This window comes from Babylonia areolata, chromosome 11 (genome assembly GCF_041734735.1).
Source record: "Babylonia areolata isolate BAREFJ2019XMU chromosome 11, ASM4173473v1, whole genome shotgun sequence".
Taxonomy (NCBI): Eukaryota; Metazoa; Mollusca; class Gastropoda; order Neogastropoda; family Buccinidae; genus Babylonia; species Babylonia areolata.
Genome location: NC_134886.1, coordinates 23,175,420 through 23,192,738, shown reverse-complemented (window position 1 = coordinate 23,192,738; position 17,319 = coordinate 23,175,420). Strand labels below are relative to the sequence as shown.

The 17,319-nt window shown below is 40.9% G+C and overlaps 1 protein-coding gene across 2 annotated transcripts; it reads right to left on the bottom strand.

Moving 5' to 3' along the window:
- Window positions 1-2,233: 2,233 nt before the first annotated feature.
- On the bottom strand, window positions 2,234-9,416 carry LOC143287606 (GDP-fucose transporter 1-like). 2 transcript variants are annotated; one of them, XM_076595721.1, is made up of 3 exons: window positions 9,296-9,416; window positions 7,421-7,641; window positions 2,234-6,522 (listed from the first exon to the last, which is right to left on the bottom strand). In XM_076595721.1, the coding sequence occupies exons 2-3, from the start codon at window positions 7,542-7,544 to the stop codon at window positions 5,600-5,602; spliced, it is 1,047 nt and encodes a 348-aa protein (XP_076451836.1). In that variant the 5' UTR covers window positions 7,545-7,641; window positions 9,296-9,416; the 3' UTR covers window positions 2,234-5,599. The 2 variants fall into 2 exon arrangements, with proteins under 2 accessions (XP_076451836.1, XP_076451837.1); XM_076595722.1 differs by having other exon boundaries at window positions 9,271-9,389.
- Between the last annotated feature and the right edge of the window lie 7,903 nt (window positions 9,417-17,319).

The window sequence follows — 17,319 nt, the reverse complement described above, 5'->3', positions numbered from 1 at the left end:
ATAAAAATATTTACACACACACATATAGAGAGAGTGAGATAGAAAGAGTGAGAGAGAGAAAGAGAGAGGGAGGGAGGGGGTGGGGTGGAGACAGAAAGGGAGAGGGAGAGATACTTTGATATCAACAGGTCTACAAAACCAAAAGTTGCCAACTGGCACCTCACACATGCCAGGAGCAAAAATGAAGACAACATAGTATGACTGCCTGATTACCGTGTCCAGTAAAGGCAATAAATGTTCAAGACTTTCTAGAAAAAAAGAACAGAAGAAGAAAAAAGAATGGACCAGCAAGGCTGAAAATTAAAAAAAGAAAAGAAAAAAAAAGACGACAGAAAGAAAAGAAAAAGACCAAAGGGAAAGATTCAGGCCGGTGTATTCCTGTACAGATCAAGACCCCTCATCAAAGGGTACCGTATGTGAACAAACCAGTCCACCAACAGCTAGAAACACAGACAGCCATAGAAAAGAGGAATTTCTTGCACAGAATTTCCAGAGGGTGGGAATGTTGTCCGAGTGGTAACATGTCCACCCAGGAAGTGAGAGAATCTGAGTGCACTGGTTCAAATCCCACAGTCGCCAGTATTTTCTCCCCCTCCACTAGACCTTGAGTGGTGGTCTGGATGCTAGTCGTATGGATGAGATGATAAACTGAGGTCCTGTGTGCAGCATGCACTCAGCACTTGTAAAAGAGCCCATGGCAACGAAAGGGTTATCCCTGGCAAAATTCTGAACAGAAATCTTTTTCTGTCGGAAAACAAACAAAACTGCATAAAAAAAAAGGGGGTGGCGCTCTCAGTGTAGCAATGTGCTTGCCCTGGGGAGAGCAGCCTGAATTTCACACAGGGAAATCTGTTGTGACAAAAAGAGTAATACAATACAATACAATGCAATCGCAATGCAATACAATGTCACTGAATGTGTACTGAAAGAGCTCCTGGCATCCCCACAGGGATTCAAGAACACCTAACCTCAGCAAAAACGCTTTTTGTTTGTAGAAAAAGTAATGTTTTCCACAGAAATTTGGCAACAAATTATACTGTCATGGGTAAGTTTCCTATTGGACTTGCCTTTGGCAAATTTAATCCATTTTTTTTTGAAGAAAAAATTTATGAAGATAAGGTATGAATGCATGGCATATCAATCAGATCCATCCAACAAACATGCAGTATAGCAGTGACTCCAAATCTGAACTGTTACAAAAGTGTACTTCGGATAGGTATCAAGGTAACATTAAAAAACAGTTCATCATTAACAGTTCTTCACATCCAAATCTAATGGCACTTGAAAGAAAATTTTCAAATTTCATAATGCATTCAAATCAGTACTTGCAATAAATCATTTTTAATATTTTTAAAGCAAAATGTAACACATGCACATACACAGAGTAAATGATTTAATGGAACTTTTAATAAATAGCTTTTAAATCAGAACATGCACACACACACACACACACACACAGAGTGAATTACTGAATGGAAGATTAGATCATAGCTCAACTATATTTGAAATATAATTCTGAGTATTGATCCAAATTGAAGTTTAGTGACAGGTATGCACGGCATAAAGAAATGTACAGATTCAGATTCAGGTTTGTATTAAAAGGGCAACTTAGATGCTACACGGTAACTTACATGATTTTTCATGTCCCTTATCAGAACATTAATACCTGACCTACATTTACTCATCCTATTCAAATATTAAGCCTTTAACATTCCGTATATGTTAGTGGTGTGTGTGTGTGTAAGTATTAGTTGTTCATCAGTTCTGTTTATGAATGCAAGCTTCCTTAAGTTATTAAGTCAAAACCAAATCAAAAGTTTGTCTGCATTAATTTGTACTAATTGTGGAGTATCAGAGTGACGGAAAAAAACGCAAGAAAACAACAACAAACAAACAAAAAATCAGAAAAAAAAATTGACTGGAATGTCTGCTACCTGGCTAACGAGTCTTATGAGCTTTAAAAACTGACCCCATATGTGAACTTTTCAGAATGCACATAAATTGTCAACAGTACCTTCTCAAGTGAATCAAATCAAACTTAAAACAAATAATACATTAGACATGACAAAACAATACATGAAACATCATTTGCAAAGCTTTCAAGGCTCAATAGATGAATGTACAGAAAGCATGTTTAAATTAATGTTTCTAAATATGTGGCAAAATCATGTAAAAAAAAACAACAACATCACCCCCCCCACACACACACACACACACACACACACACACATTAGCAAAAAGAAAACAGTAAAACAAGCTAAAGAAATAAAATCTCTACTGAAATTGTACAGAATTAATTCTGTCCGATATATTTTCTTTAAAAAAATCAATAATTAGAATCATTAGAATGTAAAAAGAAAAAGAAAAAAGTATTGCATTTCAATCATTCAGCAAGATAAAAGATGATCTATTAAATTATGAGTATACTGGAATGGGCATGGGACACAACCTTGTGGGCAAATTTGAAGCTGTACAACATCAACACCAGCCATATCATGGTGATACAGCATCTGAATGAAAAGGCCAGCAGTGCAGTCTACTTCAATGGCAGCATTGGAGACTGGTTCAGAGCACTGGAGACTGGTTCTGAGCATTGGAGACTGGTTCAGAATGATTGCTGGAGCTGGACAAGATGGCTTACTATACCCCGCTCACTTCAGCAGAAAGGATCATAACTAACACACCTGAACACCATGAAGGAACAGTCAGCACTGGTGGCAGAACAATCACCAACCTGCGTTTTGCCGATGACACTGGTGGATTAGCAGGGAATGAAGAGCTTGTGAACTTGGTGGAATGCCTTAACAAAACATCTGCTGCTTATGGCAATGAAATCAGTGCAAAGAAGACCAAACTGATGACCAACAACTCTGACAGCATCAGCACCGATATCAGAGTCAATGGTGAGAAACTGGAAGCCATTAGAAGCTTTAGGTATCTCAGAGCAGTCCTTTTGAATGAAGGATCCAAAGCAGAAATACTCTCCAGGATAGCTCAGGCAATAACAGTGCTGACGAAACAGGCCCATCTGAACTGACAGCAACATCACGCCTAGTTCAAAGATCAGACTGATGCACTCCCTTGTTATTTCCATTTTTCTATATATGGCTGCGAAACATGGACCCTTGACAGCTGAACTACAGAATACGATACAAGCCACAGAGATGAGGTGACACGGACCACATCACAAATGACGAAGTGCAAGGGAGAGTGAAGCAAGCAATTGGGCCACATGATGATCAACTGAAAGAAAAGGAAATTGAAGTGGTATGGCCACGGTCTCATGTTCATCAGGACTGGCCAAGACCTTCCTGCAGGGAACAGTGCAGGGAGCAAGGAGAAGAGGCAGGCACAGGAAGAGATGGGAAGAGAGGACAACTCTGACCCTGACTGAGACAGTAAGGGCAGACAACTGAAGGATGGAGGAGGCTGGTTTTTAAATGTGTGCTGCTTCCATGGTTTGCAAAACTATGGGATAGATAGGATCGATAGATATTGGAATACGTTACTCAAAGCGAGACAAATTTAACAGGTAAGAAATATATGAACACATATATACATACATATATAGATATATATAGATATATATATCCTTAAAAGTAATAAATGGATCAAGCACTGCAAAAGAATCTATATAAAAAAAGGGGGGGTGGGGGGGGGGGGGAGGAATGACACAGCAAGGCAATACTTTGTCATAATTATGATTATTATTGTTATAACCTATATAACACTTATATAACTTATATATAGCACTTATATTTGGTCAAAGACAATGATTATTATTGTTATAACTTAAATAGCACTTATATTTAGTCAAAGACCAGACTCTTAAGCACTTCATACAGAGTTATTTGCATAACAGGCTGCATACCTAGGTAGAGCCAACTGACAGCTGCCTTTAGGCGCTTATCATTTGTTTCCTGTGTCATTCAGTCAGGCTTTAATCATGCACACACATACACAAGCATATTAGAAGAATGATATTTCTGCAGAATTTTGCCATGGACAATCCTTTTGCTGCCGTGAGTTCTTTCTCATGTGATTAGTGCATGTTGCACAAGAGACCTTGATTTATTGCCTCATCTCTTCTTCTTCGTTGGTGGGCTGCAACTCCCACGTTCACTTGTATGTACACGAGTGGGCTTTTACATGTATGACCGTCTTTTCCCCGGCATGTAGGCAGCCATACTCTGTTTTCAGGGGTGTGCATGCTGGGTATGTTCTTGTTTCCATAACCCACTGAACGCTGACATGGATTACAGGATCTTTAACATGCGTATTCGATCCTCTGCTTGCATATACACACGAAGAGGGTTTAGGCATAGCAGGTCTGCATATATGTTGACCTGGGAGACTGGAAAAATCTCCACCCTTTACCTATCAGGCGCTGTTACCGAGATTTGAACCTGGGACCTCAGACTGAAAGTCCAACGCTTTAACCACTCGGCTATTGCGCCCATCATTGCCTGATCTGAATGACAAGCATCTCGATCACCACTCAAGGCGTAGTGGAGGGGAAGAAAATACTGGTGGGAAGTTGTGGGACTCCATCCCATGCGCACATTTTCTCTCACTTCCTAGGCAGACACATATTAGCTCAAGGCCATCATTACCTATTCAATGTTTTTCTCAATTACCATACTGGAGATAATGACGCAACATATGTAACTATAGTTCTTATCCTGTTGTAAAAAGTAAGTCAGAGCACTGACAAATATATATATATATATATATATATATATATATCCAAATGATAAACGCAAAGCACTGATAAATGTCCAAATGATAAACTCAAAGCACCGATAAATGTCCAAAGTGAGGACCAGCCACAGCTGTTGTTTTCAGGGTACATCAGTTGCTGTTACTGTTAGCTCCAGAAAGTTATTTCAGTTTCAGGGTAAATCAGTTGCTGTTAGCTCCAGGTTATTTCAGTTTCAGGGTTAATCACTTGCTGTTAGCTCCAGAAGGTTACTTCAGTTTCTGGGTAAATCATTTGCTGTTTGCTTCAGAAGGCACAAACTTTCACATCTCTAATCTCTGATTTTTGTTTTTATTTTTTAATTTTTTTTCTGATTGCAGGCTGCTACTCATACTGGAGATATTCATTCAGTTCTGTTGATCTACCAGTGGGCTTTTATGTGTAAGACTATTTTTGCCTGGCCATTCAGGCAGATGTAATCCATCTTCAAGGGGATGCAGGCTGGGTATGTTCATATTTCCAAACCCTACCAAACACTGACATGGATAACTGGATCTTTAAAGTCTAATATGCATATTTAATGTTCTTATGCACAATGGGGATAAAGTTACTAGCAGGTCAGCAAATATGTTTTTCAAATTCTGCAGTTTGACGGATAGTCAGGTGCATAGCAAGGGACAACATACTTTGACTTGCCATATAAATAGAACATGCATTCCAAATAATAATTATTCTTCTGGAATGAATGAAGCACCAGTTCTGGAATTGATCTTTCGCACTCTTCTCACACCTACACAGACGCACTTCACTGACACACATTGCTTGCTGATTTGAAAACAACAACAACATTTTCTGCACAGTTTACAAGTCAGCAACTGATATCTCCCAACATACTTTGGCCTAGGCAGTCAACAAGTCATTGTCCTTTGTATTCACTTCTCTTTTTGATGCCATGTTGTCGGAGGAAATGTAGATGACTTTGCTGTGCTGGCTGTCTGACACAGGGTCTTTTGACAGTCCGTAGTTCATGATCCCTAGAATGACCAGACAGTTGCCTATCCACCAGGTGACTGTCTTGGGCTCCCCTTCCATCATGACAGCAATCAGAGTCTGCAGCAGGGACTTGGCGTTGATGCTCATGTGGAGTGTCAAGGGGGAGGTCAGGCTGATCACCTTGATGCTGGCCCAGCCTGTCAGCAGGCTCAGCACTCCTGTGGCACACAGTTTCAGGCAGGTCCTCGTGTCCAAAAAGTCGGAGCTCACCGACATCCGCAGCTGGCCGGTGCTCAGCAGGAGAGGGAGGAGGAAGAGAACGGCGTTAGCATTGTTGGTTAGGGTGACCCCCACGGTGTTTCCCTGCACAAACTTCACCGCCCGCTTGGTGAAAATTCCGCCCAATGCTGCAGACATGCTGGCCAGCACACCATAGGATATGCTCTTCAGAGACAGACTACTGATGACCATTTCCTGATCCACACTGATCACAAACCCTAGCATGATCAGAAAGCAGGAAGCCATTACGGGCAAGGTTACACGAACCCCCAAGAAAAAACGTGAAAAGACTACAGTGAAGATCAGAGTGGAAGACCTCGCCACTTGATAAAAGGCAACACCTATATGCTTGAGGAGCAGATTGTTCATGACGATGACTGCAATGAAGGTGAAGGTCATGGCCATGACATCACTCTGAAAAAATGTAGCCAGGGAAATGTTGAGCCATGTCGTTTTGGGACTGAGGCACCATTTGACCGATGCTGCAATGACTATTGCCAAGATAGAAAACAAACACTGTGACCATGCTATAAACACTGTCAGATCTGGGCCTGAAACATAGAAAAGGCAGGAAACCGTGTGAGTAAAAAACAAAACATGAATTGAAACTTAGACTGATGGAGAAAACAGGAAAACGTTTCAGTAAAAACAACAACTAATTTCACATTAGGACAAATCACATGTATTCTTGTGCACTGCTTACTCACACAGACCTGCTCACCTGATAAACACACACTCATGCACGCATACATTAACATATGAACACATAAGTACACTATAAGTATATATATATATATATATATATATATATATATATATATATATATATAAAATCCAATAGTCTTCTCCACACAAGCTCTGTCCTTCCTACATAAAAACAAAAAATCTCTCCTCCCAATCTGTCACTTTCCACTCACAACAATAATATTGATCTGCAGTCCCACCCGTTTTTCTCTTGATCTCTCACTCACATTACAATACATGCACAATTATGAACAAATAGAATGCGAACATACACAAAGACACACATACACACATGCGTCACAATCACACACATATCATGTATACAAAATCATGTGCATGTATACACACACACAATCATGTGTGTATATACAAACACACTTACACAATCATAGGTTTGCACACACACACACACATAAACATCATGTGCACACACACACACACACACCATGTGCGTGCACATACACATTGCAACTCACCACCACCACATACACAAACACACTTCATGTGCCTGCACATACAATTACATACATATTTTGATTCACCACACACACATCATGTGTGTGCATATATATATATATATATATATATATATATATATATATATATATATATATATATATACATATATATATACATATATATACACTCACACACACATTGTGACTCACCACACACACACCACACACACACCAAAATGTCTCTCACCCCCTTGCTGTGCAGAGACCAGCTGCTTGTTGACAAAGACCAGAGAAATAGCCACAGTCCAGTGGGTGCCAATAACCAGCAGAACTCTGGGCTGGAAAATCTCATGCAGCAGTGGTGATGTCATCCTGGAGGCTGGCAACTAGATCTGCTCCCCCACCTTGTGCAGGTGGTGTGGGTCCATTGGTTCTCTTCACAAAGTTCTCTTGTTGCCTTCTGCTGTCCTGTACAATGATAATAATAACAATAATGACAATATAACAACTACTACAACAAATAATATGAATATATAAATACATTGCCTATTCTCTTATAGGGCTTAATGCACTTTACAAACACAAGTAAACACACATACAGACGACAAAAATGTTATACCCTACTCACTCACACACACAGCTCGCATGCGCACACACACACACATGCCTGAGCACACACAAACATCCACCCACAGACACACACACACTACATGATGACCTGTATGGCTGTAGAGGGCAAAGTGGGGGTAGGTAGGACTAGGAGGAGGAAGACTGCAGACAATTAGCAATGCTTCATCACACCCAAAGGCCTGTTTGAATAGATGTGTTTTCCAGTTTGTTTTGAAAGAGGGACAGCGTTGGTACATGATGGAGATCCAGAGGAAGAGAATTCCAGACAGAAGATGCTTGATACTGAAAGGCCCTTTGGCCAAATGTCTTTGAAGAGGTTTTGGGGACTTGGAGGAGCTTTTCAGCAGACCTAAGAAAAAGGGTTTCAGGCACTAGCAGGTCTACTAATATATATGTTGACCTGGGAGAGCGGAAAAATATCCACTATTTACTAATATTTTACCCATCTGGCTTCATTATTGAGATTCAAAGGACCCTCAGATTTAGAGTCCAACACTTTGACCACTCGGCATACCCTTATTCCTGCAAGGACTTCAGCTGTCTCCAACTGACGCAGGTGAGCATTCAAGTCATCCCACTTGGACTTGGAGTAGAGCCTAGAGGTAGTGTTTCCTAGGTTTCTCCTTCACCCTGTGGGGTTGAGTGTCTAGGTCTGCCACTACTGCTTCATGATCTGGTAGTCCTGGGATGGTCTTAGAAAATTTGGCGAGGGATGGGCTGGAGGCGAATACAAGGTCGATGACTGTTTCTTGCCTAATGGGCTCATCATAGATTTAAAATGACATGAGTCCGGCTCACATGGAGATATCTGTAATCGGTCTGTATGTAACGATCCTGTGTGCAGGTACTGCAGTGATTCATCTTTGGACAGGCATTATCCAGTTAACCACCCAATACGTACACACCGTTCCTCATTTACTATGATGGGCCATCAAAAACATCTATTACTGCAAACTTTCATATCATATTAAAAATACTAAAAGCAAGAGAGAGGTTAGACCTTCTAGAGTCTACAGTGTTTTTGAGTTGGAGAGTTTCATAGAGTTTGTTTATTCCCATTAACTCTTTTGAGTCATAGAGAAACATGGAAACATGACAATAACAGGGTAACGGCCACAGAGGAAGAGCGAAGATAATATAAAAAGAAGAAACAAAAGGAGGGATAATACGAATGGGGGAAAAATGAAATAAAAGGCCAAATGTAATCATCAGTCTAGTACAATGCAACAGGAATAGACAAATGCACAGATCACAACTTAGATTTACAATACGGCTCTGTATCTGACTAGTTGAGCCTGAACTGGGAACAGGGGGGTCAGTTGGAGCATAGCAATATCAATGACATTTATTTTGAATGCTTTTGCAAGGGACATAATTCTAATTCGTCAGACAACTCCCTCAGCGGTCCTGGCGAAACTGCATGAAAACATTCATTTTCACACAAAACAAACAAAAAAAGGCATACACCTTACGAATGAATGGTCAAAATTACCGTCGGAGAGAACAGCCGGGTGTCACACCAAATGCACAGGTGTCTGACAGACCAGAGTATCCGGCTCACACTGCCGTTTAAATGCTCGATCCTGCAAAATGTTCTTTCATTGACAGGAAACACTCCACGATTACAGTGACAATCGATTGTCAAGGGCTATAACCCACTCCTCAAGCCTGGACCTGCGAAGTACGATTGTTTATCTTGATCTAGTTTGCTGGGCCTCATGTATATACAGTAAAACGTCAGTGGACAAATAAGGGGAGAACACACACACAAAATCAATAAAACGATTCCATCAAGAGGAAATAATTATTTTAAAGTCCTGTATCTGTCAAGCGTACTTTGGAGGAAAATAATTGGTCTTTCTTTTTTTGAAAAGCGTCTGCAGATGAGCAGGTCAAATAGAGGGTTACTGCAGGGGGTTGGATGTCGAGCAGTGGAGGGGTAGCCAGACAGAGGGTAACGGGAGTAGGAACATGTAAGAGGGGGACAGTAGGAAGCGGGAGGGTGTTGTAGAGGGTTGGACATCATAAGGGGAGAGAAGAACAGGGGAGAACATAAGAAGGGAGAGCAGGAAACTGTGTGGGGGTGATACGTGCAGAGGTCGCTCATACTCAAACATCACTTTCGCCAACATTTTTTCTTTACAATGCCACCCAACCAAACTTAAATACTCATAATGTCCTGGTATATCCAGTAAAAAAAAATGAGGAAATTTTGGCGTATTTCCTTATTTCAGTTTTTTTTTCATTTTCCGAGTTTTTACTGCTTAATCATTATACTAAAGCCGTGGGTTTGTGTGTACTGAAGGAATGGAGAGAGATATATATGTATCTATTTGGTGTGGTGTGTGTGTGTGTGTACGTACCAACAGAGAGGGAGGAATGGAGAGAGATGTCTATGTATTTATCTGGTGCACGCGTGTGTGCGCACGTATGTGTGTGTGTGTGTGTGTGTGTGTACCAACAGAGAGGGAGGAATGTAGAGAGATGTCAATGTATTTATCTGGTGCATGCGCGTGCGCGCACATGTGTGTATGTGTGTGTGTTTGTTTGTACGTTGAGGTCACTAATTATTCAATCCCGTGCATGATAGGACTTTATCCTTAACACTGAATGGATAACACTTTGATCATGATGAAGAATTAGACAGAGACAGGAGGGTGGTGTGGAGAGTGATGGATATCACTCAGTCAGTTATCGAATATTGGCAGTTAGGGGAGTGAAAGTGGATCATGTTCCCTCTGTTAGGCAAAGGGCAGTAATTTCCGACCAGATCTTTTTTTCTTTTCTTTTTTTTTCCATAACGACATAATCCTTTGATTTCTCCTCTTCACATGCAGTTTAAGACGATGCAAAAGCATTGTTTGCTAATGAGTATACAGTACATGCTGACATGTAACGTCTCATATAATTTTATAAGTAAGGTAATTATGCAAGTATCCAGCATCAGCCACAGTCAGATGGTTTAAAAACTGTCTGTTGTCTCTTTGAAGATGGGTATCCCAGTATCCAGCATCAGCCACAATTATAACTGTCTGTTGTCTCTTTGAAGATGGGTATCCCAGTATCCAGCATCAGCCACAGTCAGATGGTTTAAGAACTGTCTGTTGTCTCTTTGAAGATGGGTATCCCAGTATCCAGCATCAGCCACAATTATAACTGTTGTCTCTTTGAAGATGGGTATGCAGAACTCATGAAAAAAATGTTATGGCCTTTTATGCCTTATTTTGTATTGTATTGTATTGTATTGTATTGTATTGTATTACTCTTAGTCTGTTTGGAATTCAGGCTGCCCTCCGGAGAGCATGTCACTGTAGTGCAATGTCTACCACCCTTTTTTTCTGCCTGCACATGTGTGCTTCCCTTTCAAATGAATTGCAAGGAACAAGCCTTTTGTTGTCGTGGGTTCTTTCATGTGTAGTAAGTATATTCTGCAAATGGGACGGTTTATTGTCTCATCTGAATGACTAGCTATCCAGCCCACCACTCAATATCTAGCAGATGGGTAGGGGGAGGGGGGGGGGGTATACTGGCATGTGTGAGGATTGAACCTGTGCACTCAGATTCCCTCACTTCCTAGGCAGACCTGTCACCACTAGGACACCATTTCATCTATTAAGGGTGACCTTGGATTCCACACACACACACACACACACACACACTTGCCTACACACACACACACACACACACACATGAACACACATGTGCATGTATATACACACTGAACATTTGCATCATCACACACAAACACACACATGTACACACACACACACACACACATGCACAATCACACACAAACAGGACACTGATTCATGTAACATCTTTATTTGTATCATCTCAGTTCATACCTGCATCAATATGCAAGTTAGTATTATACACAAAAAATCCCTTTTGCTCATTGTATATTGTAAAATTACTTAATTAAAAATTGTAGTATTTCCATCCACCAACACACAAACCCCAAACCAGCTTAGCACCTGTCTAATATCACACAAAGTATTAAGATAGAACTTGCACACATTTTGGTCAATGAAGTCTACAAAACACGTATGATATTACCTGGTTAAAATATACCTTATTCGTGTACATTTGAACACAGCTGGGCATGGCATAACTGCTGATTTGAAGAAATTAAGTTATGTGTACATTGAAAAATAAAACATCCTCCCCCCTTGAAGTTCAGTTCACATCCAGGAATGTTAACGAAACAGCCTTGTGATTATTGCTGATTTGTTAGTCCAGGAATGTTAATGAAACAGCCTTGTGATTATTGCTGACTTGTTAGTCCAGAAATGTTAACGAAACAGCCATATATTCCAAGGGATTATTGCTGACTTGTTAGTCCAGAAATGTTAACGAAACAGCCATATATTCCAAGGGATTATTGCTGACTTGTTAGTCCAGGAATGTTAATGAAACAGCCATGTATTCCAAGGGATTATTGCTGACTTGTTAGTCCAGAAATGTTAACGAAACAGCCATGTATTCCAAGGGATTATTGCTGACATAAAGAAAGTGAGTTCTGGGTGTTGTGAAAAATAAAACATGCTCCCCCTTGAAGTTCACTTCGCATCCAGGAGTGTTCATTCAAAAGCCTCATATTCCAAGGAGGAAACATAATTGAAGGTTGAGTGATACAAAGCACAATACAGAACATTACAATATCCATTGTTGTCTAAAACAATTACCAGGAACGAAAAAATTAGAAGAAAATGCTGACACACTCATAACTGATTTTCTAATGGATAAATTCATCAATGGCCTCCTTCATTCTATACATGTTGTAATTGTGGCAATAAAACTAATTCCATATATTTTGTTGTAATTGTGGCAATCAAACTAGTTCCATATATTTTGCTGCCATTGAGGCAGATACAGCTTCTGTCACATATCTCTCACACAATTGTCTTGTTGGGGGGCTGAGAATGGAATGTGATGAAAATGACGGTAAAGGATGACCATGGCATCACATTTATCATATGCTGTTGCTGTTTATTGTCCTGCTGGCTGCACAGGGCCATATCATCCGTGTTAAACTCGACTGAGAAAACAAACACACAAATAACCTGCAAAACAACCCGATTCATGACACATCATCAGAACCATTCAGCTCCTTCAGACAAATAAGATAAGGTTGTCAGCCCTTCCTCTTCATTCATCATGCAGATTACAATAACTCATTGAAAAAGGAAAAAAAAAGAACAAACTTAGGAGCCACACAAAAATTGAAGCACACAACAGGAACACTAGAGCGGTGCAGGGGTGTTCTACATTAGTTTAAACAAGTGGGTTTTCAGGGAAGATGAACGCAATGGAAAAGTTGCTAACATTAGGAACACCACTAATCTGCAGTGATGTCTGTCCGTCATGCACCATGGCAGCCAGTGATTCACTAACACTGCCGAGACAAATGAAGAGTCCATAAATGATGAAATTTGAATCGTGCTGGGCATAACAAATTGTTATCTCCCTTAGAAAGAATGACCATAATCCCAAGTTGCCCTCTTGAATGGTTGACACCCCCTGGCCCCTTAACACATACACAGACACAGACACAGATACAGACACAGACACACACATACACACACACATTACTCTGAGTGTAGTATGACAGCCATTTGATCCTCCCATGCAAGCAACAGTGGCACAACAAATGACAGCTGTTTTGCACTGTGAAATGCTCATCACAGTAATGGTGGCACAACAAATGACAGCTGTTTCGCACTGTGAAATGCTCATCACAGCAATGGTGGCACAACAAATGACAGCTGTTTTGCACTGTGAAATGCTCATCACAGCAATGGTGGCACAACAAATGACAGCTGTTTCGCACTGAAATGCTCGTCACAGCAATGGTGGCACAACAAATGACAGCTGTTTCGCACTGAAATGCTCATCACAGCAATGGTGACACAACACATGACAGCTGTTTTGCACTGTGAAATGCTCATCACAGCAATGGTGGCACAACAAATGACAGCTGTTTCACACTGTGAAATGCTCATCACAGTAATGGTGGCACAACACATGACAGGTGTTTTGCACTGTGAAATGCTCATCACAGCAATGGTGGCACAACAAATGACAGCTGTTTTGCACTGTGAAATGCTCATCACAGCAATGGTGGCACAACAAATGACAGGTGTTTTGCACAGTGAAATGCTCATCACAGTAATGGTGGCACAACAAATGACAGCTGTTTTGCACTGTGAAATGCTCATTGTGTTTGCTACTTGCTCCTGGCTGCCAGGTGAAGAGAAACATTCCCACTCAATTCAAGCATGAAATAACAAACGAACTTGAATTGTGCAGGGTACACAAACATATCCACACCTAAGTTGTGCTAAAAGACAGAGAAAAAACTAACAAGAAACAAATACCTGCGCAACAGACAACCCACACACACACACACACCTGAGGGCTGACAGGATGAGGCAGGGTGTGAGGGCTGACAGGATGAGGCAGGGTGTGAGGGCTGACAGGATGATGGCTGACAGGATGAGGCAGGGTATCCTGAGGCAGGGTGTGAGGGCTGACAGGATGAGGCAGGGTGTGAGGGCTGACAGGATGAGTGCTGACAGGATGAGGCAGGGTGTGAGGGCTGACAGGATGAGGCAGGGTATGAGGGCTGACAGGATGAGGGCTGACAGGATGAGGCAGGGTATGAGGGCTGACAGGATGAGGGTTGACAGGATGAGGCAGGGTGTGAGGGTTGACAGGATGAGGCAGGGTGTGAGGGTTGACAGGATGAGAGTTGACAGGATGAGGCAGGGTGTGAGGGCTGACAGGATGAGGCAGGATGTGAGGGTTGACAGGATGAGGGTTGACAGGATGAGGCAGGGTGTGAGGGCTGACAGGATGAGGGCTGACAGGATGAGGCAGGGTGTGAGGGTTGACCGGATGAGGGTTGACAGGATGAGGCAGGGTGTGAGGGTTGACAGGATGAGGCAGGGTGTGAGGGCTGACAGGATGAGGCAGGGTGTGAGGGTTGACAGGATGAGGCAGGGTGTAAGGGTTGACAGGATGAGAGTTGACAGGATGAGGCAGGGTGTGAGGGCTGACAGGATGAGGCAGGGTGTGAGGGCTGACAGGATGAGGGCTGACAGGATGAGGCAGGGTATGAGGGCTGACAGGATGAGGGCTGACAGGATGAGGCAGGGTGTGAGGGCTGACAGGATGAGGGCTGACAGGATGAGGCAGGGTGTGAGGGCTGACAGGATGAGGCAGGGTGTGAGGGCTGACAGGATGAGGGCTGACAGGATAAGGCAGGGTGTGAGGGCTGACAGGATGAGGGCTGACAGGATGAGGCAAGTAAGCAATAATAGTGTCAGAAATAAATCCAGGCCCTGGTGTCTTCAGGAATGATTTTCAACACATCTTCTTTTTTTCAAATGGAAAATATAGACACCAGGGCCAGGATTTATTACAAACTATATCCATACATACCATGTCTGGCCATCATTAACAAAATTAATGAACTAAACATGGCAAACTACTGAATGTAAGAAAGCACACTTCAGAACACTTCTGCAGATGTACACAAAATCAGCTACAAATATTGCTACTTCTTTTCCTAAATTTTGCTTTTAAATACCTGTATTGATCATGGTATAAACAGGAATGCACTTTGCCCAATATTTCATTAATTGTGAAACAGATTGCTTGAGCATTTGCACATGTCATTGGTGCATTCAAAGACATTTTTGTGTATAAGTGAAAAACGCCTTGATATTCAACAGACAAAAAAAACAACAAACAACTAAAATTGAACAACAGCTGTAGGAAGACAAAAGATTTATCAAAACATTCCAGTATTCCAGTGAGAAAAAAAAACAACAAGAGGCTGAAAACCATGAACAATGAACCAACATTTACAGCAACCAGTACCTTACAAATGAAAGCTCAAAGAGATCAGGAGGCACTTTCAACAAAATTAAGAATCATAATAAGGTACACCGTAAACCCATTCAACAGAAAGTTCACACTGCCAGACATCTATGGCAAGAGATACTTTGCTATCCGAGGTTTGTGCCTTGTGGGCAGCGTGACTTTACACTGGGGAAACTGCAAGGGAATTAGGCAGCACAGTCACCAAGATGTATGTATCCATACATTATATATATTGAAAATAACTTTATGATAATGGTGAGGGAGAATACCGAACAGTTACTATGTGTAATATCACATGTAAAGATATTATGTGTAAAATGACATCGTCAAAACATAGGTATTGTCTTATGTCTTGTTGCTTTAAAAAAAAATTTAGTCAAACGTCTTGATACTGCTTTAGAAATTAGTCGTAAGTCTTGTTGTTGCTTTAGAAAATAGCCTTGAGTCTTGACGTTGCTTCAGAATTAGTCTTCAGTCTTGATATTGCTTTAGCAATTAGTCCTGAATCTTGTGCATTGTCATATTGGAATTAAAAAAATAGTGTATAAAATAAGCAAAAAACCATACTTGTAGGCAGGTCTGTTATGAACACATATTCTTGCAATCTTTAGTTATGAACTCACACCCAAGTCATCACATAACCAGTGATGAACACACACCCATTTCACCACATGACCAGTTATCAACACAAAGCCTAGTCATCATATAATTAGTGATAAACACACACCAAATTCATCACATAACCAGTTATCGACACAAACCCTAGTCATCATGCAGTCGGTGATGAACACTCACCCTAATTACCAGTTATGAACACATAACCTAGTCCCTCCATTACCTGTTAGGAACACATAATCTCACCATAACATTACCTATTATGAACACATAACCTTGTCATTACATTACCTGTTATTAACACATAACCTCGACATTACATTACCTGTTAGGAACACATAACCTCGTCATAACATTACCTGTTAGGAACACATAATCTCACCATAACATTACCTGTTATGAACACCTCGTCATTACATTACCTGTTATGAACACATAACCTCATTACATTACCTTTTATGAACACATAACCTCATCATTACATTACCTGTTATGAACACATAACCAATTCATTATATTACCTGTTATGAACACATAACCTAGTCACTACATTACCTGGTATAAACACATAACCTCATCATTACATTACCTGTTATGAACACATAACCTCGTCATTATATTACTTGTTATGAACAAACACCCTAGTCATTATATTACCTATAATGAACAAATAATCTAGTCATTACATTACCTGTTATGAACACGTAACAGTCCTTACATCACCTGTTATGAACACATAACCTCGCCATTACATTACTTGTTATGAACAAATAGCCTCATCATTACGTTACCTGTTATGAACACATAACCCAGTCATTACACTGCCAGCAATGAACACACACCCAAGTCATCACATCCAAGTAATCACATAACCAGGTATCAACACGCACTCTAGTCATTACATTACTGATGATAAACACACAACCAAGTCACATAACCTGTGATGAATACACACACCCATTTCACCACATAACCACGTATCAACACGCGCTCTAGTCATCACATCACTGATGA